Genomic DNA, 27,275 nt, shown 5'->3' with positions numbered 1-27,275 from the left:
TTCTGGTCCCCATTGGGAATCGAACCCACAACCCTGGCATTGCAAGCGCCATGCTCTACCAACTGAGCTACAGGGGAGGAGAGGCAGGAGTTGCGAAGACCAGTAGTGGAAAAACTCCTGTCCTTCAGGGTCACAGTCAAGCTATTTGTCGTCTCTCCCTGGTACTCTCCCTGGTATTGATCATTTCTCAGTACTTATTAACCATTATAAACTGGGTGGTTTGAGCCCTGAATGCTGATTGGCTAACAGCCGTGGTATTTCAGACCGTATACCACGGGTACAAAAAACATTTATTTGAACTGCTCTAATTAAGTTCGTAAGCAGTTTATAATAGCAATAAGGCACCTTGGGGGCTTGTGACATATGGCCAATATACCACGGCTAAGGGCTGTGTCCAGACACTCCGTGTTGCGTCGTGCTTAAGACCAACCCTTAGCCGTGGTATATTGGCCATATACCACACCTCCTTAGGCCTTATTGCTTAAGTGTCCAACCCACCTGGCTTCCCAGGTTAAGGGGTAAGAATGAAAGTCAGTAGACAGTGAGGCCCGAGTGGTCCACCCGTTGAGTACTCAGCCCAGAAAAGCATGTGCATATCATCTAACCCAGTGGTCACCAACCTTTTCTGAGTCAAGATCACTTTCTGAGTCAAAACGCAAACCGAGATCTACCGCTCAGATCTTTTTTACATGACTGAAAAAACGTAATCCTATGCAACATTAAGCTATTAAAAACAGTACTGTAGCAATGAGGTTTGTGCAGTAAGCTATAGGCCCAATACATTATCACTGCATATTGGCTTTACTTGAATTGCCCAGCAAATGCATTTTTGTTCGGACCATTAAAAAATATTTAATATTAGAATATTTGAGGTAGTCTGATGGTCAGTCTCAGCGGAGGGAGAGAGCAGCAGACTGAGGGTCTGCCTCTCAACGCCCCTCCGCTCTCCCTTTCCTCTGCTGGCACTGACCAAAAAGGGACACTGTCTTCCAGCTGATGGCGAAACTCGAGTCGCACCGCGTTATTTCTGCCTCATACAGAAATTCATGTTGTTAATCCTATGACCAGAGAAAGTGAAATATTCCTTGATATTGAGAAAGACCCAAGCCGGTAACAGTAATAAAGTAAGCCTATCGATACACTTTCCTACTCATTCATTGCAGCTGCAGTGCTGGTTGTAGCACAAGTGCAAGTACAAAGAACGCACATTTATTGCGTGTATGTGCTGTGTAAGATCTTAAACATAAACTCACTCATAAAACAGACGCTCTTTGCTTTATTCGTTGACAGTCTCTCTCTAGTCAAGGATTTAAATGTTTTTAAATCTCACAGTAAAAACTTTGCTGTAGCTTTCTTTTATGCCTGCTACGTTACTGCAGACACAGTTTTCTGAGCCATCCGATTGGCCAGCGGTAGGCCTATAGTGCACTTGATTTGCTCTCTGGGCCCGCTGGGAAGGCAGAGTTTGTACCTTCAGACACATGAAATGGTTCAAAATCTGAACACTTCAGCCACCCGGCATGCAGGGCAGCTGAATCGGGTGCACCTACCGCCAACTGCACAAGAGGAATACAAAACAAAATAGGAATGCAAAGCTTTAGCGTTGGGTTTTTTACAGAAATATTTGGAGATCGACTAGAGATGCTTTGGAGATCGACCAGTCGATCACGATTGACCGGTTGGTGACCACTGATCTAACCCCTCTACTGACCAGAGAGAGCGAGAGAGAGAGACACAGACAGACAGACAGACAGACACAGAGAGACAGAGACCGACACAGAGAGACAGACAGACAGACAGACAGAAAAACAGAGACCGACACAGACAGACAGACAGAAAAACAGAGACTGACACAGAGAGACAGACAGACAGACGGTCAGACAGACAAACACAGACAGACAGACAGACAGACAGCTGTGCGGGGTTCTATAGCATCAGGCTGTGTTCTGAGGAAGCAGTGTGGGGGGTTCTATAGCATCAGGCTGTGTTCTGAGGAAGCCGACCAGGAGTTCGAAGGTAGCAAACACCACCATGTTGACAGGGAAGGCACGTAGACAGTTGATCCCCAAGCTCCTGAAGAACACCCCTGACCCCTCCACCCTGACTGTCTCTGTGATGCAGTGGACAAAGCCCTTGTATCTCTTGATATCCCTGGCTCCGTCCATCTGGAGGCGGGCCTTAATCACATCCATGGGCGTACCCACTGTCCAGCCGGTCATACCAGCCAACCCGCCGGCCAGCATCACCCCTGTCCACTCTGAGAATCGCAAGAGATAGAGATTAGGGTTAAATGCTCTATTTATAAACTACAACAATAATTACTTTAACCATTTGTAGACTAGAACACATTCATAGGGGGGCAACGTTTTTTTTTTTACGTAATGTTGCATCCTGTTGAGTACTGAAGCCCACGCTTTGGACCAATAGAATCTCACCCACCTGGTCCCTTCTTTCCAGTCGGGGTGAACCACTCACAGAGTGTGCTGTAAGTCAGGAAGTACGTGGCGTAGGACGGTCCGTCTCTCAGCATGAGAGGCAGAGCTCCCCTGTAGAGCCCCAGCGCCCCCTCCTCTCTGACGATGGTCAGGAGACAGTGGACGGGGCCGCGGTACTTGGGTTTGGGCAAGTTCGCCCCTTTTCTGGCTCGCATGGACTCTGTCTGACACTGCAGCCTGACTTTCACTATGTCGCCTGGTGACATCACTGTCACCTGAGAGACCAGAATAAGGAAACGGGGCAGTCAGTGAATTCACATACAGGTTGGCAGTTACTCACTAATTACACTGTAACAGGACTACCATATTTTAAAGCCAAATAATGTCAATAAATCCAATAAAATGTTATTGGTTGCGTACATATACTTTGCAGATGTTATCGCAGGTGAGGCAAAATGCTTATGTTTCTAGCTCCAACAGTGCAGTAATACCTAACAGTACAAAACATTACACACAGTTCCTCAATAAATTAAGAAAGAAATTAAGAAATATCAGAACGAGCAATGTCAGAGTCCGGAATATAAATATATATGTATATGATGGTGTGTATAAACAGTATGGACAGTATATGAATAGAAAAGGTGTGTACAGCAGTAGTTATATAGGATGAGCCTTGACTAGAATACAGTATTTACATATGAAGTGGGTAGAACAGTATGTAAACATTATTAAAGTGACCAGTGTTCAATGACTATGTACATAGGGCAGCAGTCTCTAAGGTGCAGGGTAGAGTACCGGGTGGTAGCCGGTTAGTAAAAGTGACTAAGTTCAAGGCAGGGTAATGGGCGGAGGCCGGCTAGTGGTGACAATTGAACAGTCTGTTGGCCTAGAGATAGAAGCTGTTTTTCAGTCTCTCGGTCCCAGCTTTGATGCACCTGTACTGTCTCCGCCCTCTAGATGGTAGCAGGGTGAACAATAAGGTCCAAGTGTGGATAATATGACATTGTCCTCCCTTAGAACGTAAATACAATGGCCATACAATCACAATGAGTGCATCCTGTGAAGGTTCATTCTGTAAAACAACAACAAAATAATAACTATCCTCAGAAATAGAACTCCTCACCGTAGCCACACCCCCGGCCAGGCCAGAGAGGAAGATTTCTAGATTGGTGTTTGGGGTTCCTGGTCCTCCCCTCAGCTGACTGAGACACTGACGGCAGTTCCTGTACGTCCCAAACACCACAGAGGAAGTCATGGAAACCGTGGTAACAGGCAGGGACATCCCCTTGAAGAAGCCATGGACCTGGAGGTACAGGAGAGAGAGGAGGGTGGGTCAGCGTGCTTCTCAGTTTAGACAATAAGATAAGGTGACTGATGAACCAACTGATTAGGACAGCTTTATGACAGAAAAGATTGACACTCACCCCTTCTTTAGATAACGTTGTTATGAAGCACTGCCATATCCCAGTGAACTGCTTCTGAGTTTGTATCCTGACCTGTCAACGTCAGGAAGAGTTCCGCCTATCAAGAGCTGTGTCTTCACCAGAATAAGGCTCATGGCAGCATCTTTAGGTATGTACTTTATGTCTCCGCTTCAATAAAACACATTATCAAAATGCTTACCTTTACTGTATCAAGAGGATATCCCACAGCAACACCACATGCACCTGTGTTTAGACAGAGAAATGGAAATCATAAAGACCACACACACAGCAGCTGTTAGACCATAAGCCTACAATGTTATTATAGCTAGCGTGATTGGTGAATGACGACATCTGTGTTAGCTAACTATCTTAATTAAGCAAACTCCAGGTGTTACTGTGGTAACATGACCACATTTCTATGACCAAATGTAAATGAAGGAGCTGCTAAGACGACTAGATACATGTTTTAGAGCACATATCAGTCTGCCTGCTGGTCCTTGCTTACAACATCATAACATTGTGATGGCATAACAATTTTGACTGCCACGCAACATTAAGTTGATACTTTGTAATACTGTAAAAAACGTATTTGACACAAAGTAACATAGGTGCATGACATGGCCTTGTTGATCAAGGAGGATAGACTGCCAAATATGTTACAATGTTTAGAAAATGATTTGGGTTTTGAGGCCTTCTGGACAGTCCTGATAATTGTATTGAATTCAATGTCGGGCAAAAATTAGGGTTTGAATCAGGAAAGTTTCCTCTCACGACCTCTACACGCCAGAATGTTGGATGAAATTATATATTATAGGAATGTAAGACAATATATGCACAGCAAAGTATAATTACATCAACTTTTCAAAGCACTGGTAGTCTGTTCAGATTTCTATCACCTGAAGCCTACACAGAACCATGTAAACACGTGCACGAGCCTGGCAAGTATGCATGCATCTCAATGTACATGTACAGTTGAAGTCGGAAGTTTACATACACTTAGGTTGGAGTCATAAAAATTTGTTTTTCAACCACTCCACAAATTTCTTGTTAACAAACTATAGTTTTGGCAAGTCGGTTAGGACATCTACTTTGTGCATGATACAAGCAATTTTTCCAACAATTGTTTACAGACAGATTATTACACTTATAATTCACTGTATCACAATTCCAGTGGGTCAAAAATTTACTTACACTAAGTTGACTGTGCCTTTAAACAGCTTGGAAAATTCCAGAAAATGATGTTGTGGCTTTAGAAGCTTCTGATAGGCTAATTGACATAATTTGAGTCAATTGGAGGTGTACCTGTGGATGTATTTCAAGGCCTACCTTCAAACTCAGTGCCTCTTTGCTTGACATCATCGGAAAATCAAAATAAATCAGCCAAGACCTCCGAAAAAAATGTGTAGACCTCCACAAGTCTGGTTCATCCTTGGGAGCAATTTCCAAACACCTGAAGGTACCACTTTCATCTGTACAAACAATAGTAAGCAAGTGTAAACACCATGCGACCACGCAGCCATCATACTGCTCAGGAAGGAGACGTGTTCTGTCTCCTAGAGATGGACGTACTTTGGTGCGAAAAGTGTAAATCAATCCCAGAACAACAGCAAAGGACCTTGTGAAGATGCTGGAAACAGGTACAAAAGTATCTATATCCACAGTAAAACAAGTCCTATATCGACATAACCTGAAAGGCAGCTCAGCAAGGAAGAAGCCACTGCTCCAAAACTGCCATAAAAAAAGACAGACTATGGTTTGCAACTGCACATGGGGACAAAGATCGTACTTTTTGGAGAAATGTCCTTTGGTCTGATGAAACAAAAATGGAACTATTTGGCCATAATTACAATCGTTATGTTTGGAGGGGATGGCTTGCAAGCCGAAGAACACCATCCCAACCGTGAAGCACGGGGGTGGTAGCATCATGCTGTGGGGGTGCTTTGCTGCAGGAGGGACTGGTGCACTTCACAAAATAGATGGCATCATGAGGAAGGAAAATTATGTGGATATATTGAAGCAACATCTCAAGACATTAGTCAGGAAGTTAAAGCTTGGTCGCAAATGGGTCTTCCAAATGGACAATGACCCCAAGCATACTTCCGAAGTTCTGGCAAAATGGCTTAAGGACAACAAAGTCACGGTATTGGAGTGGCCATCACAAAGCCCTGACCTCAATCCTATAGAACATTTGTGGGCAGAACTGAAAAAGCATGTGCGAGCAAGGAGGCCTACAAACCTGACTCAGTTACACCAGCTCTGTCAGGAGGAATGGGCCAAAATTCACCCAACTTATTGTGGGAAGCTTGTGGAAGAAACATTTGACCCAAGTTAAACAATTTAAAGGCAATGCTACCAAATACTAATTTAGTGTATGTAAACTTCTGACCCACTGGGAATGTGATGAAAGAAATAAAAGCTAAAATAAATAATTCTCAAATGAGAAATAAGTGCACTCAGGCTATCCGGAAAGGCCAAAGTTAGTTACTTTAAGGAGCAGTTCTCTCTCTGTGGGTCTAACCCCAAGAAGTTCTGGAAAATGGTTAAAGACCTGGAGAATAAACCCTCCTCCTCCTCACAGCTGCCCATGTCCCTTAATGTTGATGATGTGGTTGTTACTGACAAGGAGCACATGGCTGAGCTTTTTAATCACCACTTCACTAAGTCAGGATTCCTATTTAACTCAGCCATGCCTCCTTGCCCGTCCAAAATGTCCTCATCTCCCACCCCTTCTAATGCGACTAGCCCCGAGGCTCCTCCCTCTTTCCCTCCTGCCCCGCTACAAAGTTTCTCCCTACAGGCGGTCACTGAGTCCGAGGTGCTAAAAGAGCTCCTTAGACTTGACCCCAAAAAAACATCTGGGTTGCTGCCCCTATTATCGCCAAGCCTATCTCTGACATTTTAACCTGTCTCTCCTCTCTGGGGAGGTTCCCATTGCTTGGAAGGCAGCCCCCGGTGCATCCTTTATTTAAAGGGGGTGATCAAGCTGATCCTAACTGTTATAGGCCAATTTCTATTTTGCCCTGTTTATCAAAAGTGTTGGAAAAACTTGTAAATAATCAACTGACTGGCTTTCTTGATGTCTATAGTATTCTCTCTGGTATGCAATCTGTTTTCCGCTCAGTTTATGGATGTGTCACTGTAACCTTAAAGGTCCTAAACGATGTCACCATTGCCCTTGATTCTAAGCAATGTTGTGCTGCTATTTTTATTGACTTGGCCAAAGCTTTTGATACGGTAGACCACTCCATTGTTGTGGGCCGGCTAAGGAGTATTGGTGTCTCTGAGGGGTCTTTGGCCTGGTTTGCTCACTACCTCTGTCAAAGAGTGCAGTGTATAAAGTCAGAACATCTGCGGTCTCAGCCACTGCCTGTCACCAAGGGAGTACGCCAAGGCTCGATCCCAGGCCACACGCTCTTCTCAATTTACATCAACAACATAGCTCAGGCAGTAGGAAGCTCTCTCATCCATTTATATGCAGATGATACTGTCTTATAATCAGCTGGCCCCTCCCTGGATTTTGCGTGAAACGCTCTACAACAAAGCTTTCTTAGTGTCCAACAAGCTTTCTCTGCCCTTAACCTTGTTCTGAACACCTCCAAAACAAAGGTCATGTGGTTTGGCAAGAAGAATGCCCCTCTCCCCATCGGTGTGATTACTACCTCTGAGGGTTTAGAGCTTGAGGAAGTCACCTTATACAAGTACTTGGGAGTATGGCTAGACGGTACACTGTCCTTCTCTCAGCACATATCAAAGCTGCAGGCTAAGTTTCAATCTAGACTTGGTTTCCTCTATCATAATCGCTCCTCTTTCACCCCAGCTGCCAAACTAACCCTGATTCAGATGACCATCCTACCCATGCTAGATCGGCAGGTAATTTATAGATCGGCAGGTAAGGGTGCTCTCGAGTGGCTAGATGTTCTTTACCATTCGGCCATCAGATTTGCCACCAATGCTCCTTATAGGACACATCACTGCACTCTATACTCCTCTGTAAACTGGTCATCTCCGTATACCCGTCGCGAGACCCACTGGTTGAAGCTTAGTTATAAAACCCTCTTAGGCCTCACTCTCCCCTATCTGAGATACCTACCTCAGCACTCATCCTCCACATACAACACTAGTTCTGCCAGACACATTAAAGGTCCCCAAAGCACACACATCCATGGGTCGCTCCTCTTTGGATTGTAACGCTTGTAACGCCAAGGTAGTGGGTTCGATCCCCGGGACCACCCATACACAAAAAATTTATGCACGCATGACTGTAAGTCGCTTTGGATAAAAGCGTCTGCTAAATGGCATATTATTATTATTATTATTATTATTATTATTATTATTTCAGTTCGCGGCAGCTAGCGACTGGAACGAGCTGCAAAAACACTCAAACTGGACAGTTTTATCTCCATCTCTTCATTCAAAGACTCAATCATGGACACTCTTACTGACAGTTGTGGCTGCTTCGCATGATGTATTGTTGTCTCTACCTTCTTGCCCTTTGTGCTGTTGTCTGTGCCCAATAATGTTTGTACCATGTTTTGTGCCGCTACCATGTTGTGCTGCTGCCATGTTGTGTTGCTGCCATGTTGTTGTCATGTTGTGTTGCTGCCATGCTATGTGGTTGTCTTAGGTCTCTCTTTATGTAGTGTTGTGGTGTCTCTCTTGTCATGATGTGTGTTTTGTCCTATATTTTATTTATTTATTTATTTTTAATCCCAGCCCCGTCCCCCACATGAGGCCTTTTGCCTTTTGGTAGGCCTTCATTGTAAATAAGAATTTGTTCTTAACTGACTTGCCTAGTTAAATAATGGTTAAATACAAATACAAATATGTATCTAAATCTGAAGGCACTACCAGTGCTTTGAAAAGTTTATGTAATTAAACTTTTCTGTGTACATATTGTCTCACATTCCTACTGCCAAAAGAACCAACAGCATGAACATGGACAACAGGTAAAGTACCTTAAAGTATAATTGTATTCAACATTCTGGCTTGTAGAGGTCATGAAAGGAAACTTTCCTGATTCAAATGCTAATTTCTGCCGAACATAGAATTCAATCCATTCAACGTCGGGTTTCCAGGCAACATTCTCCTGTACAATTATATAGAATATCTATAGAGGCTGCTACCCTATAACCTCAAAAGCCCCCAAAAGAAGTGGGGTCACACACTTCTATAACGAATGAACCTCCAAATATTATTGATGACGCACACAACATTTCTATGAATTATCTTTTCCATGAGCTTGTTATTCAGGGTTTGGACACCCAATATTCATATTAGGCTACGTTGTTTTTAAATAACGCTACACAGCCTCCCGATTGCAAAAGGTTACGTACCTCCTATGGATCCTGCAACGAAATCGGCGATATGCATTCTTCAACAATACAATAACTTGTGTGAAAACGATATTAATGCATTTTTCTGATGCTTCCGCTGATATTGTGTCGTTGTATAAAATGTTGTCCCTGTTATAGAAGGACTATTCTAGCCACTTATGTGACGTATCTGCGTCCTTCATACCAAAATACCACGTGTATGCTCGGTTGAGCGTTACGAAACAGAGAAGCCGAGTGCAGCCGAATAATGCCGAAGTTTCTATTGATAGGTTCCTGCGCTTCAAAACAGTCATCGTGTCTAAGCAATGACGGTATATGAAGTGTCAAAGACACACTGAAACAGACACTGAATGGCTTTGTCAAAGCTTTTGAAAAAATAATTCCAAATGTAATAGGACTATAACAACATATGCAACATAAAAAACGAACTATCCTTACAAATGCACTCTAGGCTAATGTTATTCTAGCACAAAGCCAGTAATTGTTTAAGGCTAAATATCTAAAGATATTCAGTGAAGTAATGTCACGTTGAGAAACAATTCAGCTTTCTCTCTTAGAAAGAGGCATAAAAGGCGGGCTACCAGTCAATAAAGGCTACTTGTGTCTAAAACCAGTGTGAGAACTGTTCTGAAAAACATAATGTCATTGATAAGAAGATTGAAACGAGAAGTTTGAAAGGTGGTAGCTATTCCATGGTATGTTCGTCCATATGTGACCTTGAATGTAGGTAGTTAAGCCATAACATAAGAAATAGTTTATATTTTGTCTAAATTTGGCATACGTGATATGGTAAACAATCGCAACTTTAAGCAGCCAGATGTTTTTCAGTCCGTTTGCTTATGCGTAGAAACATCTATATAATTCCCTATGTAAAATCGATATTATGTCAAATCTGCCATAATGATTAAAATGAGAGTTGGTTGTGGGGTGTTTTCATCAATGAGCAAAAACATCACACCGTATTGCTGACACAACCTTGAAAGGGGGATTATTTTCATACACAACCAATAAGCGTTGGGGGTAAGATCGAAAAGGGGGGTGGCGCCTTCGGCACTGTAATGTGATTGGATACGATGTTTAACCGAAGCAGGTAGTAAACGCCTCCAATGTCATCTGTCAAAACGTTGGTCAGACAGAAACAGGGTCGAGGTTACTGCAGAGAGGGGATCGTAAAATCACTTAGCTATGACAGTTCATGGAGGTCATGTAGCTACTCTATTCATACCTCAGTGATTCTAACGACCACAGATATCGCAACAAGGATATATTAGCTAGCAAGTTGAAAGCACATTAGCCTAGCTAGGAGACGAAGACTTTAGCTAGCTAGCTAGGTGGCAAGCAACGTAGCTAGTTAGCTGGTTAGCTCAGCTGTGTGTTGTTTCATCAAACTGTGTAGGTGTCAAACGAATCGGCTTCAGAAAAAGCAATAATTAACCGATATTTGACACTGAATCGCAAATTTCTACTGAATAGTGTTGATGGACTTTCTCGCTGGCTGCATTGGAGGTAAGTCTGATTTGAAACACACATCAACCCAGGAGGCAGCTTTAGCTAGCTACTGGCTGCACTAAGCCAATGAGGGAAGGCAAGCGCACCCATCCATCGTCATAGGCTACCTACCATCACACCACACACACAGATAATTGTCCTGAAACCAATTTGATAAATTAATTCTTACATAGCTCACACAAATTGACACAATGTATGTCATTGAGATTGTGCAGCTGTTGCCTTATTCACATCATCACCCGGCTAACTAGGTAGGTACATCAATATTGTGTGATACAATCCCATTCCGTGATTTAAACCGCATTTTTTATACTTGGCACAAGTGGGTCGACAGGGCACGCAAGGTTCATTTTCCAAATTATATCTATAGAAATGGGAAAACACGTGACATATTGTACCTGTCTGTAACTATTGAGACAATGCATTAAAACCAATAACTGACTCCGTGTGAATGTAACCATAGCCGCTGAAAGTAGGGGTGCTGAGGGTGCTGCAACACCCCCTGAGAATATTAATACAATATTAATACATTTGTATTATTATTATTATTATACTTTTTCACAAAAGTAGTGCACTGGGCCTTTACTAGTCCTTTATTATCAGACCGATACAGCAGTCTGTAGCGTGGAAAAAATGGCAGCACCCCCATCCCCAAACATCTTCCCGCGGCTATGATTGTAACATCATATAACAGGAATAACAAACACAATTTGACACCATAAGATACTGTTGCCTACAGTCTGTGAATAATTGGTAAGCATGACATTGTTCCAATGTAGATATAGGCCAATTTGGTAAATCAGGTTGGTGCAAGTGTTATTGAGTCTGCTATCTGGTGTCAGAAAAAAGTAGGCCCTATGTGTCATAAAAGCTGGATATCTGGGGATATGGGTAACCACCATCGACATTTCAGGGTTAGACCTTATTTGGGTATCTGATGCCAGTATTCTCCAATGTTACCTTGGTGCTATTCTTCTAGGTTATATTTGTTTATAGGTGGTTGTATATTAAAGTAGATGAGTGGCCCTTCTCTCCAGGAAGGCCAAGTTTATGTTGTTGAAAGTTGAAGGTCTACTTCTTCCCTGGTGAAATGATTTATGACATGTGATACATCTGCGGTTTCAGTTACTGCTCCATCAATCAATGATTTATACGTCAATTAACAGGCTTACAAAGTTACTTGTCAAAATTCAATGACGTGGCTATCATAGGAGAAAGATCAAATGACTTCCTTCCTTCCTTCCTTCCTTCCTTCCTTCTCACTAGGACATGGTCTAGAAATCCTACAACAGGTGTTTTCCAGCCACCCACAAGCCTCCTTAATGTCCTCTGTACGCCCTGTGAAGAATGGAAAGCATGTAGTCCTGTAGCATTACATTTACATTTGACATTTTAGTAATTTAGCAGACGATCTTATCCAGAGCGACTTACAGTAGTGAGTGCATACATTTTCATATTTGCAGACTGGAACAGATAACCTAAGATGGCTCTACCGTAAAAAGGAGAGGCATCCACCCACACCCCTTCACAGACCAATCACACTCTCCCTCCTGCTGCTGTGGAGGGGCTTGGTGTTCATGTAAACCCATAGGGGAGGGATCCACATGCTCAACGTGAGTGGAATGGTGTGAAAAGCCCTACTCGACTCAGAGGGCAACTTTAGTATTATATGGAAGTGTAAGCCTATTAGGCTCACTATTTGGAGCTGAGCCATAAACATATATGAGTGTAAGCTATCCTCCATGTTGGCACCAAATGTTCCATAACAATACTATTCTAATTGGTATTCCAACTAGAATGTAATTATGTTGGAACTTTTGCTGCCAACGTGGCATGCTCCAAAAGTGGGCGGCAGGTAGCTTAGTGGTTAAGAGCGTTGGGCGAGTAACCGAAAGGTCACTGGTTCGAATCCCCGAGCTGATTAGGTGAAAAATCTGTCGATGTGCCCTTAAGCAAGGCACTTAACCCTAATTGCTCCCGTAAGTTGCTCTGGATAAGAGCGTCTGCTAAATGACTAAAATGTAAATGATGACAAACCAAGCCTTTGAGCATTTTTGAATCAGTTCCTCTGAAAACTCCTGCAGTTTCAGGCAACACGTTGCATTAGGCTTTCAAAGCAATCATTCCAAGGTGACCATAGGGGAATGAATAACTTGCGTAGTTACCTTGTACCAGGCAGACACCTTTGCATAATATAAATGCAACATGTAAAGTCTTGGTCCCATGTTTCATGAGCTGAAATAAAAGATCCCAGAAATGTTCCATATGCACAAAAACATATTTCTCTGAAATTTTGGCCACAAATTTGTTTACATCCCTGTTAGTGAGCATTTCTCCTTTGCCAAGATAATCCAGTCACCTGACAGGTGTGGCATATCAAGAAGATGATTAAACAGCATGATCATTACACAGGTGCACCTTGTGCTGGGGACAATAAAAGGCCACTCTAAAATGTGCAGTTTTGTCACACAACACAATGCCACAGATGTCTCAAGTTTTGAGGGAGTGTGCAATTGGCATGCTGACTGCAGGAATGTCCACCAGAGCTGTTGCCAGAGAATTGAATGTTAATTTCTCTACCATAAGCCGCCTCCAACATCGTTTTAGAAAATTTGGCAGAATGTCCAACCGGCATCACAACCTCAGACCACATGTAACCACACCAGCCCAGGACCTCCACAGCTAGCTTCTTCACCTGCGGGATCATCAGAGACCAGCCACCCGGACAGCTGATGAAACTGAGGAGTATTTCTGTCTGTTATAAAGCTCTTTTGTGGGGAAAAACTAATTCTGTTTGACTGGGCCTGGCTCCCCAGTCGGTGGGCCTATGTGAAATCCATAGATTATGGCCTAATGAATTTATTTCATTTAACTGATTTCCTTATGTGAACTGCAACTCAGTAAAATCGTTGAAATTGTTGTGTTTATATTTTTGTTCAGTATAGATACAAAAAGTGAAAGAAAAGAGAGAAATAACTAAACTTTACAAATTGCCCAGGGTACTGTTAGTTTGCTGGTCGTTTTTTCCTCTGTAGCTGTAGCTACCTAAGGTATTGTAAAATATGACCATAATTTTCCTTTGCCTGCCGGTTGCCAAGGACGCAAGTAATCGTGGTAGTTGCCAAGGACGCAAGTAATCGTGGTAACTATTTGTTGACTTGTTATCCCCTTGCACATTGGCCCGTCCTATCCAGGATCCTTGGGACATTCCTACCCCATCTGAAGTGGACATTTAAAGGGTTAAGGTAGGGGTTAAGGTAGGGGTTAGGGTAAGGATTTAGGGTAGGGATGTCCCAAGCATCCCAGATAGCACTGACCCTTGCACATGCCTACTGCTGTTCTTTTACTGGCTTACAGAAGGAGGCCGGCTCTGATTGGCTGGCTGGAACAAGTCTTCTCACTGTGACACAGCAGGCGCTTAGTAAGGATTAGCCTAGCTCTTCTAGCCAGTCCCAGAGAGGCACAGACAGACTAAAGACAGAGTTATGCAAACTATGTTTGGGTTGTAGCATTCTCATGGGTGCCATGCTGGTGCACTACACTTTCCAACATTCTAGAATGTTGTTGTTTTTGGAACATTTGGTGCCAATGTGGAGTATAGTCTGCCAAACTATGTAGGCCTACATCAAGGCCTGTAGCAGGACAGTTGCTGTCTGGGCCCAGGGCCAAGGTTTCACTCTGTATTCAGAGCCAGGGTGTGTGGAGGAGAGGGCTTGTATTAGGTTACACCTAGTCAGTAGTGAGAGGGCCCAAACTGGCATCGTTACAAGGGTAGGGTACCCCTTTACACATGTTATGTACAGTACCTTCCAGAGCAGTCGTCTGGAAGAGGCTATTCCTGAAGGAGACTCAGTCTCTCCCCAGTGGCCTTGCCAGATATGAGGCAGCGGTTTCTAGACCCAGGTAGCGTCACTGTCTGTCAGACTTGGATTTAAATACTATTTGAAATAATTTCAAATACTTTACCGGTGTTTGATTGAAACAGCCTGGCTTAATGGACTAATAGAATAGTCTCAAAACTGTAAACCCAGCCCATCTGGCACTCAAGGCAGGCTGGAGCAAATGCTTCAACTATTTGAAAGATTTATAGTATTTGAACCCAGATCTGCTGTCTGTCTGTAGTTAGGCTACAGGTTGTTGTTGATGGCTACAGGGTTTCCATTTCCTTCTCAGATGAATCACAGCTTATATTTTGGCAGGCTGATGTGATGTCCTCTGTGGGGTGAGAGCCAACATTAATAGGCGTATGATTACAATTTCTGAAGTTGTGATCTGAAAAGCAGACACGGCTATTTATTTTGTTTACTTAAAAACAATTGTCGGTTGCTATAAAGCTTGCAAAAATGGATTGACGTTTTTTTCTACCAGAGTACAACTTCTCAAACTATCTGTGTATCACATAGGCTACTGTAGTGTATTGACAATACGATGGTGTTAAATGTTTTTAAATGGAACTGAAGGAATGTTGTTTATGGTAGTATCAAGAGGGAATGTTTTAGGTGTAATACCACATACCACAGATAGGAGGTGGGTTGTAAAGGGGAGACTGGTGATTGGCCAGAAGAGGGGGCAGCAGTGTTTATAAATAGGGGTTAAACGGTGAGACGTTAGAACGGCCATAACAATCTGACGAGTCGTTCTCCGGACAACGCGTGTCTGTAATTTATGCTGTAACCTCGTGGTATGAATAAAACTTCTAACATGATGCAGCATAACGGACTCTTTGTTGACAGCAATAATTGCCACCATTCATCATATACGACACTACAGTCATTTTTACTTGGAAAAAACATTAAACAATCTGCTCTCAGTTAAGTGTAGCGTAGGCTATCCTGTCTAACTGCTCTCTCATTCTTCTCCTTAGGTGCTGCCGGAGTCTTAGTAGGACACCCTTTTGACACGGTTAAGGTGAGTCTGGTTGTTCTTGTTTTGGCCTGTTTCTTTCTATTATATGAAAATAAAGCTTGCAGTCACTAAGTTCAACAGTTGCTGCTTGTCTCAAACAACCATAAAAAGCAGCAATACAGTATGGTAAGGTACATTGAGGACCGTATTCTCCACACTATAACAGATGCTATTTTGTATGTATGGTGCTGATTTCGTACACATCCTGCTTGCATAGGTCTAATGATTGTGGGAGATGTCCTTGTTACCTGTAACAGGGACTTTCTTCGTTTCACAGAAAAGGTCTTACTGTGTTAGTAGATACTTCACAACAGTACAATGTAGTAAGTACAGCAAAGGTCAATCCATCCACCCGTCTCTCTCTGTGACACTTTGACTGTCTTGTTTTTGTTCAACCACAACAAGAATAGGACCCTTCCCCATCCCTTATCAACTTTTTTATGTCTGAGTTCACCAAGTCGTGTCAGAAAAATAATGTTTGTACACTTCATTGCAGTACATACACTATATATATATACATATACAAAAGTATGGGGACACCACTTCAAATTAGTGGATTCGGCTATTTCAGCCACACCCGTTGCTGACAGGTGTATAAAATCGAGCACACCACCATGCAATCTCCATAGACAAACATTGGCAGTAGAATGGCATTACTGAAGGGCTCAGTTTCTTAACAATAACTGTTCGTTGGGAACTTCATGAAATGGGTTTCCATGGCCGAGCAGCTGCACACAAGCCTAAGATCACCATACGCAATGTCAAGCTTCGGCTGGAGTGGTGTAATGCTCGCCGCCATTGGACTCTGGAGCAGTGGAAACGCGTTCTCTGGAGTGATGAATCACGCTTCACCATCTGGCAGTCCGATGGACGAATGTGGGTTTGGTGGATGCCAGGAGAACGCTACCTGCCCCAATGGATAGTGCCAACTGTAAAGTTTGGTGGAGGAGGAATAATGTTCTGGGGCTGTTTTTCATGGTTCGGGCTAGGCCCCTTAGTTCCAGTGAAGGGAGATCTTAACACTACAGCATACAGTGACATTCTAGATGATTCTGTGCTTCCAACTTTGTGGCAACAGTTTGGGGAAGGCCCTTTCCTGTTTCAGCATGACAATGCCCCCGTGCACAAAGTGAGGTCCATACAGAAATTGTTTTTTGAGATCGGTATGGAAGAACTTGACTGGCCTGCACAGAGCCCTGACTTCAACCCCATCGAACACCTTTGGGATGAATTTGAACGGCAACTGTGAGCCAGGCCTAGTCACCCAACATCAGTGCCCTGCCTCACTAATGCTCTTGTGGCTGAATGGAAGCAAGTCCCCGCTGCAATGTTCCAACATCTAGTGGAAAGCCTTCCCAGAAGAGTGGAGGATGTTATAGCAGCAAAGGGGGGACCAACTCAATATTAATGCACATGATTTTGGAATGAGATGTTCAACGAGCAGGTGTCCACATACTTTTGGTAATGTAGTGTATAGTTTTGTGTAATGGTAAGCTATTCTGTATTCCCTCATTTTTGTTCCTATGTTGTAATACTGTTGTCAGGAAGTGTTGGTTCGTTAAGGAGGGATGCTGATTGGCCGTCCAGGTTATATTTGACTTTTGACCTTGACCTGTGTTTGTGTTGCAGGTGAGACTCCAGGTCCAGAATGTGGACAAGCCTCTCTACCGCGGGACCTACCACTGTTTCCAGTCCATTGTACGGCAGGAGTCGGTAAGTTATAATTTAGTGGAAGCTGTGTCTCCAATTGAAATTTAAACAGGTGATTAGCTCATGTTAAGTTGTCATGTTTGGTATATTATAGTCCTATAGGCTTCAGATTTGTTTTAAAACACTTTGGCCACTCTCCCATCAACACAACCACATTGAGGTCTGCTCTGCTTGAGTAATTTCCAGAGGTTACGGCTCATTTGGTCTCTTGGCCAAAAGCTGTTGTTTTGGCTTTTGATGTGGTATTAATGAGGTCAGTTTGTCCTAAGCGCTGATCCTGGACCTGTCTGTGTCAGACGACCTCACCTGCCTTGTCTTGTGACTGATGTTATGGGACTGCTAGAATACTCACAGAGTCCATGGAGGTGGGAGAGGCGAGGCAGTAGCACAGAGCTCTACAGTCCGACCATTTTACTTGCAAATGCGCTAAAATATTTAGCTGTGCAACCTGGAATTTTTATTCAAGAGCACTTTTTATTTAAGAGCACTAGTGTGCCTAGAAAAATGAAGGATTCTAGCTTTATTACCTCAAATATTTTTAATTGTGCTCCTAAATTTCTTTGTGTGCGTTTTTCAACTTAGGCGCACACATGCTCCTTGTAAAAAAGGTCAGCGTAGAGCCCTGTAGTAAATATGGGCTGCGGAATACGTATTTTGGTTTGTGTTCTGTTAATCGATGCCTTATAAGGGTTTTAACAAGTTTATAAATGAATTCTACAACATGCATTAGTTAGAATTACAGTACCAGTCAAAAGTTTGGACACACCTACACATTCAATGTTTTTTCTTTATTTTTACTATTTTCTACATTATAGAATAATAGTGAAGATATCAAAACTATGTAATAACACATATGGAATCATGTGTTAAGCAAATCAAAATATATTTTATATTTGAGATTCTTCAAATAGCCACCCTTTGCCTTGATGACAGCTTTGCACACTCTGGCATTCTCTCAACCAGCTTCACCTGGAATGCTTTTCCAACAGTCTTGACGGAGTTCCCACATATGCTGAGCACTTGTTTGGCGGCTTTTCCTTCACTCTGCCGTCTGACTCATCCCAAACCATCTAAATTGGGTTGAGGTCGGGGGATTGTGGAGCCCAGGTCATCTGATGCAGCACTCCATCACTCTCCTTCTTGGACAAATAGCCCTTACACAGCCTGGAGGTGTGTTGGGTCATTGTCCTGTTGAAAAACAAATGATAGTCCCACAAGCCCAAACCAGATGGGATGGTGTATCGCTGCAGAATGCTGTGGTAGCCATGCTGGTTAAGTGTGCCTTAAATTCTAAATATATCACAGACAGTGTCACCAGCAAAGAACCCCCACACCATAACACCTCCTCCTCCATGTTTTACGGTGGGAACTACACATGCAGAGATCCGTTCACCCACACCGCGTCTCACAAAGACACGGCGGTTGGAACCAAAAATCTCAAATTTGGACTCCAGACCAAAGGACAAATTTCCATCGGTCTAATGTCCATTGCTCGTGTTTCTTGGCCCAAGCAGGTCTCTTCATCTTATTGGTGTCCTTTAGTGGTGGTTTATTTGCAGCATTTCAACCATGCAGCCTAATTCACACAGTCCCATCTGAACAGTTGATGTTGAGATGTGTCTGTCACTTGAACTCTGTGAATAATTTATTTGGGATGCAATTTCTGAGGCTGGTAACTCTAATGAATTTATCCTCTGCAGCAGAGGTAAATCTGGGTCTTCCATTCCTGTGGCGGTCCTCATGAGAGCCCGTTTCATCATAGCGCTTGATGGTTTTTGCGACTGCACTTTCAAAGTCCTTGAAATATTCCGTACTGACTGACCTTCATGTCTTAAAGTAATGATGGACTGTCGTTTCTCTTTGCTTATTGGAGCTGTTCTTGACATAATATGGACTTGGTATTTTACCAAATAGGGCTATCTTCTGTATACCACCCCTACCAACTGATTGGCTCAAACACATTAAGAAGGAAAGAAATTCCACAAATTAACTTTTAAGAAGGCACACCTGTTAATTGAAATGCATTCCAGGTGACTACCTCATGAAGGTAGTTGAGAGAATACCAAGAGTGTGCAAAGCTGTCATCAAGGCAAAGGGTGGCATATTTTTAACTATTTGCACATCATTAGAACCCTGTACAGTGCCTTGCAAAAGTATTCATCCACCTTGGCGTTTTTCCTATTTTGTTGCATTACAACCTGTCATTTAAATGGATTTTTATTTGGATTTCATGTAATGGACATACACAAAATAGTCAAAATTGGTGAAGTGAAATGAAAAAATAACTTGTTTCAAAAAAGTCGAACAAATAAATAACGGAAAGCGGTGTGTGCATATGTATTCACCCCCTTTGCTATAAAGCCCCTAAATAAGATCTGGTGCAACCAATTACCTTCAGAAGTCACATAATTAGTTAAATACAGTTCACCTGTGTGCAATCTAAGTGTCACATGATCTCAGTATATATACACCTGTTCTGAAAGACCCCAGTCCGCAACACCACTAAGGAAGGGGCACCACCAAGCAAGCGGCACCATGAAGACCAAGGAGCTCTCCAAACAGGTCAGGGACAAAGTTGTGGAGAAGTACAGATCAGTGTTGGGTTATAAAAATATCAGAAACTTTGAACATCCCACGGAGCACCATTAAATCCATTATTAAAAAATGGAAAGAATATGGCACCCCAACAAACCTGCCAAGAGAGGGCTGGCCATCAAAACCCACAGACCTGGCAAGGAGTGCATTGATCAGAGAGGCAACAAGGAGACCAAAGATAACCCTGAAGGAGCTGCAAAGCTCCACAGCGGAGATTGATGTATCTGTCCATAGGACCACTTTAAGCGATACACTCCACAGAGCTGGGCTTTACGGAAGAGTGGCCAGAAAAAAAACATTGCTTAAAGAAAACAATAAGCAAACACGTTTGGTGTTCGCCAAAAGGCATGTGGGAGACTCCCCAAACAACAATGGAACAATGTACTCTGGTCAGATTAGACTAAAATTGAGCTTTTTGGCCATCATGAAAACACTATGTCTGGTGCAAACCCAACACCTCTCATCACCCCGAGAACACCATCCCCACAGTGAAGCATGGTGGTGGCAGCATCATGCTGTGGGGATGGGAAACTGGTCAGAATGGAAGGAATGATGCATGGCACTAAATACAGGGAAATTCTTGAGGGAAACCTGTTTCAGGTATCCTGAGATTTGAGACTGGGACGGAAGTTCACCTTCCAGCAGGACAATGACCCTAAGCATACTGCTAAAGCAACACTCGAGTGGTTTAAAGGGAAACATTGAAATCTCAAAGCGCAGACCTCAATCCAGTTGAGAATATGTGGTATGACTTAAAGATTGCTATACACCAGCGGAACCCATCCAACTTGAAGGAGCTGGATTAGTTTTGCCTTGAAGAATGGGCAAAGATCCCAGTGGCTAGATGTGCTAAGCTTATAGAGACATACTCTAAGAGACTTGCAGCTGTAATTGCTACAAATAATTGACTTTGGGTGGGTGAATAGTTATGCACACTCACGTTTTCTTTTTTGGGGTCTTATTTCTTGTTTGTTTCAAATAAAAAACATTTTGCATCTTCAAAGTGGTATGTAAATCAAATTATATTTTATTTCCAGGTCGTAAGGCAACAAATTGGAAAAATGCCAAGGGGGGTGAATACTTTCGCATGCCACTGTATAGGAACTGAAGTTACTTTTTTTCTTTTGCAATAGCACAGAACAGGATGTAGACCAATTATACTGTGTATGAAAGATTAAAAAGACTACATATCCATTATGGACCCTGCCATAACATTATTGTGGTCCTTTGTAGCTCAATTGGTAGAGCACGGCGCTTGTAACGCCAGGGTAGTGGGTTCGATCCCCGGGACCACCCATATGTAAAAATGTATGCACACATGACTGTAAGTCGCTTTGGATAAAAGCGTCTGCTAAATGGCATATTATTATTATTATTATTATTATTATTATTATATTATTTGAAGAATCTCAAATATAAAATATTTTGATTTGTTTAACACTTTTTTGGTTACTACATGATTACATATGTGTTATTTCATAGTTTTGATGTCTTCACTATTATTCTACAATGTAAAAAATAGTAAAAATTAAGAAAAACCCTAGAATGAGTAGGTGTGTCCAAACTTTTGACTGGTAGTTTATGTGGCTCCCTCTTTTCATGCTTCACACGAGTCCATAGCCTGAAATATATCATTTTTGAAATCTCTGCCCTTCTCCTTTTCTGTCTCTCTTTACCTGACCAATCTCTCCCTCCTTCACCCTCCAGATGTTTGGGCTGTACAAAGGCATCGGCTCCCCCATGATGGGCCTAACCTTCATCAACGCCATAGTGTTTGGAGTGCAGGGCAACGCTATGCGTTACCTGGGCCATGACACCCCTATGAACCAGTTCCTGGCCGGGGCCGCAGCCGGAGCCATCCAGTGTGTCATCTGTTGCCCAATGGAGCTGGCCAAGACACGCATGCAGATGCAAGGTAGGGATTATACATTTACATTTTAGTCATTTAGCAGACGCTCTTATCCAGAGCGACTTACAGTTAGTGAGTGCATACATTTTCAAAATAATTGGCTTTTAATGCTGCGTTCAAAACAAGTAGGAACTCGGAAATCTCAGACTTCAGTGCGTTCAAGACAACTGGGAACTTCGACTGGGAAAAATAGTTTTGAACGCTCATCCAAATCGGAATTCCAAGCCGGAAACACCGGCATCTTTCTAGAGCTCTGACATTCCGACCTGGAGGTATTATCACTGACGCCATATTTTTTTTTTTTTCTGAGTTCCCAGTTGTCTTGAAAGAACCATTTTAATACTAGGAAAGGAGTGGAGATAACAACTATTCTCTCCAACTGCTTAAAATGGTCTGAATTAGAAAATGTTGCTCTTCTTTACACGTGTCATGGTGCGGTATAAACCAGGTCATCTGACCACTAGATGTCCTCGTATACCCATGCATGTAATAAATGCACATGCGTATTTCAATTGAAGTTGCTATATGTTATGAGGAAAGTCATGAACAAGTATTAGAAATGTTTTGACAACCTTGGGGATCAATGTTGATAATTCGATATGATATTGATTTGAGTGAGGTACGTTGTGATATTGTTTTTTGTAAAAACTACACCGTTATTGCAAGCATGCAACACTGCCTTAGGAGTGTGCCATATCATGATTTGATGAGGGATTTGTTACTTTAATATAACAAAAACAGTTGTCAACACTTGCAAGAATACTTTACTGGGCAAAAGTGTTCCATGTTCCATACATACACATTCATTGGTTTCCTCAGTATTTGGTGGTGGAGCAACCTAGCTAACAAGCCAAGCTAGCTAACTAGCCAGCAAGTTAAACAATTTGTGGATTGTACTCTGCCATTTCAAGCTAGCCACTTACCTACCTCCTTAGCAAATAATAGTTTCTAAGAAGCGCATTCTGTGTAGTTGATGTTTGTGCAGATGTTTGTGTTCTAGTTAGCAAACGTTTGTAGCTAGCGGGCACACTTTTATGTCATTTTAGCTTATCTGAGCTAGCTAGCATAATGTACTCTGTGCACTGCCCCTACACTGTTGGAAAACGTGTACCATAGACTGATGTGTTGTTCAGCAACAAAACCGATACGTGCACAACTTTGGGGCAAAACAGAGGGGGTTGCCTTAGAATCAAATGATTATTAACAACATGTAACCTATATTGTAAACTATAAAACAATACGCACAATTTTTTTCTCTAGTAGATAGTTACAGGTGTTGGTTAGCTAGCTAGCAAATTTTTTTCCATATTAGCATTGATGTGACATAAGTAAAAACACCTAAAAACAAGACATGGTATCAAGAACAAGATACAACTAGCTGAAACATGCCACCTACGATTCTCCACATGGCCACTTCTTGTCATTGTTGCTAGCTATCTGACCGTTCAGAATCATAACAACACACTGCCTTTTGCCTCTGCGATGCGCACGCATCATTTTGGTGATGTTGTCAACCCACCTGTCTATAGCATCAGTTTAATGGGTTCACCAATGGCATTAACTTCATTAAAACGTTTTAAAAACATGTATGGCCACCTATTTCATGTTTCTCCAAGAGTCAACCTTTCCATATTGGTTCCCATCACTAGTATTTATAGTTATACTGTGTTACTAAGGCACTGGGGAGAAGAAGTCCAAGAGGAAGCTGTACAAGAACTCCCTGGACTGTCTGGCCCGTATCTACAAGCGAGAGGGGCTGCTGGGGGTGAACCGCGGCATGGTTACCACGCTGATCCGAGAAACCCCCGGTTTCGGAGTCTACTTCCTGGCCTATGACGTCCTGACTCGCTCCATTGGCTGCGAGCCTGACGACCCCTACATGATCCCCAAACTGCTATTCGCCGGTGGGATGTCCGGGATCGCCTCTTGGCTCTCCACCTATCCAGTGGACGTGATTAAGTCCCGCCTCCAGGCGGACGGGGTGGGCGGGGTCTACCAGTACACCAGCATCGCTGACTGCGTGCGGCAGAGCATTAGGAGGGAGGGGCTCAGAGTGTTCACACGAGGTCTCACCTCCACCCTGCTCAGGGCATTTCCCGTCAACGCTGCCACCTTCGCCACCGTCACGCTGGTGCTGCTGTACGCACGGGGAGTGGAAGAGGGGCCCACAAACTGTGAGCCAGAGCCCCCCGACACAGCTCACCACACACAGCTACCGCAGCAGACCCAGGCCTCCAGCCTGTGACCTGAGTCTGGAGGTGTTACCCCCAACTGAGCTGCTCTACTGTGGGGTGGGGGAGGGAGGGAAACCCATTGGGACCCAATGCCCTTTGAATCTCTGAGTATGGAAACCCATATGCTCCTGATTTAGCTGTATGTACAGTACCAGTCAAAAGTTTTAGAACATCTACTCATTCAAGGGTTTTTCTTTATTTTTACTATTTTCTACATTGTAGAATAACAGTGAAGACATCAAAACTATGAAATAACACATATGGAATCATTTAGTAACCAAAAAAGTGTTAAACAAATCAAAATATATTTATATTTGAGATTCTTCAAATAACCACCCTTTGCCTTGATGACAGCTTTTGCACACTCTTGGCATTCCCTCAACTAGCTTCACCTGGAATGCTTTTCAAACAGTCTTGAAGGAGTTCCCACATATGCTGAGCACTTGTTGGCAGATTTTTCCTTCACTCTGCGGTCCGACTCATCCCAAACCATCTAAATTGGGTTGAGGTCGGGGGATTGTGGAGGCCAGGTCATCTGATGCAGCACTCCATCACTCTCCTTCTTGGTCAAATATCCCTTACACAGCCTGGAGGTGTGTTGGGTGATTGTCCTGTTGAAAAACAAATGATCGTCCCACTAAGCGCAAACCAGATGGGATGGTGTATCGCTGCAGAATGCTGTAGTAGCCATGCTGGTTAAGTGTGCCTTGAATTCTAAATATATCACAGACAGTGTCACCAGTAAAGCCCCCCCACACCATCACACCTCCTCCTCCATGCTTCACGGTGGGAACCACACATGCGGAGATCATCCGTTCACCTACTCTGTGTCTCACAAAGACACAGCGGTTGGAACCAAAAATCTCCAATTTGGACTCATCAGACCACAGGACAGATTTCCACCGGTATAATGTCCATTGCTTTTCTTGGCCCAAGCAGGTCTCTTCTTATTGGTGTCATTTAGTAGTGGTTTCTTTGCAGCAATTCGACCATGAAGGCCTGATTCACACAGTCCCCTCTGAACAGTAGATGTTGATGTCTGTTACTTGAACTCTGTGAACCATTTATTTGGGCTGCAATTTCTGAGGTGCAGTTAACTCTAATGAACTTATTCTTTTTGTTTTGTTTTTTGTTTTACGGGGTAGATCTGCTTAATATTGCAGATAGATTGTAACTTCCATCAATATAATTGTCTGCATCACTTCCAATCCCCCATGTTTGATATATATATATATAAATATATATATATATATATATATATATATATATATATACAGTGCTATGAACAAGTATTTGCCCCCCCCCCAATTTTCTCTACTTTTGCATATCTGTAACACTGAATGTTATCAGATCTTCAACCAAAACCTAATATTAGATAAAGTGAACATAAGTGAACAAATAACACAACAATTACATATTTATTTCAATTCCCCTGTGTGAAAAAGTAATTCCCCCCTTACACTCAATAACTGGTTGTGCCACTTTTAGCTGCAATGACTTCAACCAAATGCTTCCTGTAGTTGTTGATCAGTCTCTCACGTCGCTGTGGAGGAATTTTGGCCCACTCTTCCATGCAGAACTGCTTTAACTCAGTGACGTGTGGGTTTTCAAGCATGAACTGCTCGTTTCAAGTCCTGCCACAACATCTCCATTGGGATTAGGTCTGGACTTTGACTAGGCCATTCCAAAACTTCCAATTTGTTGCTTTTTAGAAATGTTCATGTAGACTCGATTGTGTGTTTTGGATAATTGTCTTGCTGCATGACCCAGCTGCGCTTCAGCTTCAGCTCACAGATGGATGGTCTGACATTCTTTATTGGAGTGAGATCATTTATTTGCTTTGGGATATATATTCCGAGTATATCCACATCACCATCAGACCATTTTATTGGTAAACTACATGGTAATGTAAAAATTGTATTTCTTAGTGATCCAATACGTAATATAGTACATTTGTCAAAATTTTGTTGTAATCCAGAGAGATTAGAAAATGTATCTAGATCCTCTGAGGCTGTGGAGGGATTGTAGTTGTGGATTTAAAAGAAAACATGAATCATCAGCGTACAATGACACCTTTGTTTTTAAGCCCTGGATTTCTAATCCCTTGATATTATTGTTGGATCTGATTTTAATAGCTAACATCTCGATGGCCATAATAAATTGTCACGTTCGTCGAAAGGAGTGGACCAATGCGCAGCGTGATAAGCGAACATACTTTTATTTAGATTCACCACACGAACAAAAACAACAAAACGATACGTGAAGTCCTTGGGTACATACACAAACCATACACGGAACAAGATCCCACAAACACAAATGCCCAAACGGCTGCCTAAGTATGGTTCCCAATCAGAGACAACAAGCAACAGCTGATTCTCGTTGCCTCTGATTGAGAACCACCCCGGCCAACATAGAAACACAATGAACTAGATCCTGAACATAAACACAAAACATAGACTCTACACACCCTGGCTCAACATAACAGAGTCCCCAGAGCCAGGGCGTGACAGAACCCCCCAAAGGCGCGGACTGCGACCGCGCCAAACATAAACCGAACAGGGAAGGGCCGGGTGGGCATTCCTCCTCGGAGGCGGATCCGGCTCCGGGCGTGACCACCACCTTCTAATAACCCCCCCGTAGTGCCCCTGGTCTGGTCTGGCCCCGCTGGCTGGAGCTGGACTGGACATCGGTGGAGCGGATTGCTTAGGCTCCGGTGTGGAGCAGCTGACCGGTACCTGATCAGGCACCGGTGAACCGGGCACGGGCTGTGCCGGACTGACGACACGCACCCCAGGCTTGGTGCGGGAAGCAGGAATGGGCCGGACCGGGCTGACGACGCGCACCCCTGGCTTGGTGCGGGGAGCAGGAACGGGCCGGACCGGGCTGGCGACGCGCACCATAGGCTTGGTGCGGGGAGCAGGAACAGGCCGGGCCGGGCTGGCAACGTGCACCATTGGCTTGGTGCGAGGGGCAGGAACAGGCCGGGCCGGGCTGGTGACGCGCACCATAGGCTTGGTGCGAGGGGCAGGAACAGGCCGGGTCGGGCTGGCGACGCGCACCATAGGCTTGGTGCGAGGGGCAGGAACAGGCCGGGTCGGGCTGGCGACGCGCACCATAGGCATGGTGCGAGGGGCAGGAACAGGCCGGACCGGGCTGGCGACGCGCATCACAGGCTTGGTGCGAGGGACAGGAACAGGCCGGACCGCACTGGGAACACACAC

The 27,275-nt window shown here is 43.4% G+C and overlaps 2 protein-coding genes across 2 annotated transcripts; one reads left to right on the top strand and one right to left on the bottom strand.

Annotated features, from left to right (window-relative positions):
- Positions 1-1,844: 1,844 nt before the first annotated feature.
- Positions 1,845-9,360, bottom strand: slc25a47a (solute carrier family 25 member 47a). The gene is made up of 6 exons (XM_041861094.1): positions 9,193-9,360; positions 4,059-4,102; positions 3,860-3,931; positions 3,559-3,738; positions 2,440-2,710; positions 1,845-2,257 (listed from the first exon to the last, which is right to left on the bottom strand). The coding sequence occupies exons 1-6, from the start codon at positions 9,227-9,229 to the stop codon at positions 1,935-1,937; spliced, it is 927 nt and encodes a 308-aa protein (XP_041717028.1). The 5' UTR covers positions 9,230-9,360; the 3' UTR covers positions 1,845-1,934.
- Positions 9,361-10,334: 974 nt separating this feature from the next.
- slc25a29 (solute carrier family 25 member 29) lies at positions 10,335-24,091 on the top strand. Its single transcript, XM_041861202.1, has 5 exons — positions 10,335-10,698; positions 15,566-15,609; positions 17,236-17,319; positions 21,619-21,826; positions 23,497-24,091. The coding sequence occupies exons 1-5, from the start codon at positions 10,671-10,673 to the stop codon at positions 24,063-24,065; spliced, it is 933 nt and encodes a 310-aa protein (XP_041717136.1). The 5' UTR covers positions 10,335-10,670; the 3' UTR covers positions 24,066-24,091.
- Positions 24,092-27,275: the final 3,184 nt, after the last annotated feature.

The sequence above is a fragment of the Coregonus clupeaformis genome, chromosome 33 (genome assembly GCF_020615455.1).
Source record: "Coregonus clupeaformis isolate EN_2021a chromosome 33, ASM2061545v1, whole genome shotgun sequence".
NCBI classification, from domain to species: domain Eukaryota; kingdom Metazoa; phylum Chordata; class Actinopteri; order Salmoniformes; family Salmonidae; genus Coregonus; species Coregonus clupeaformis.
Note: the sequence above shows the minus strand (reverse complement) of the source record. Positions and strands in the feature narration are given on the sequence as shown.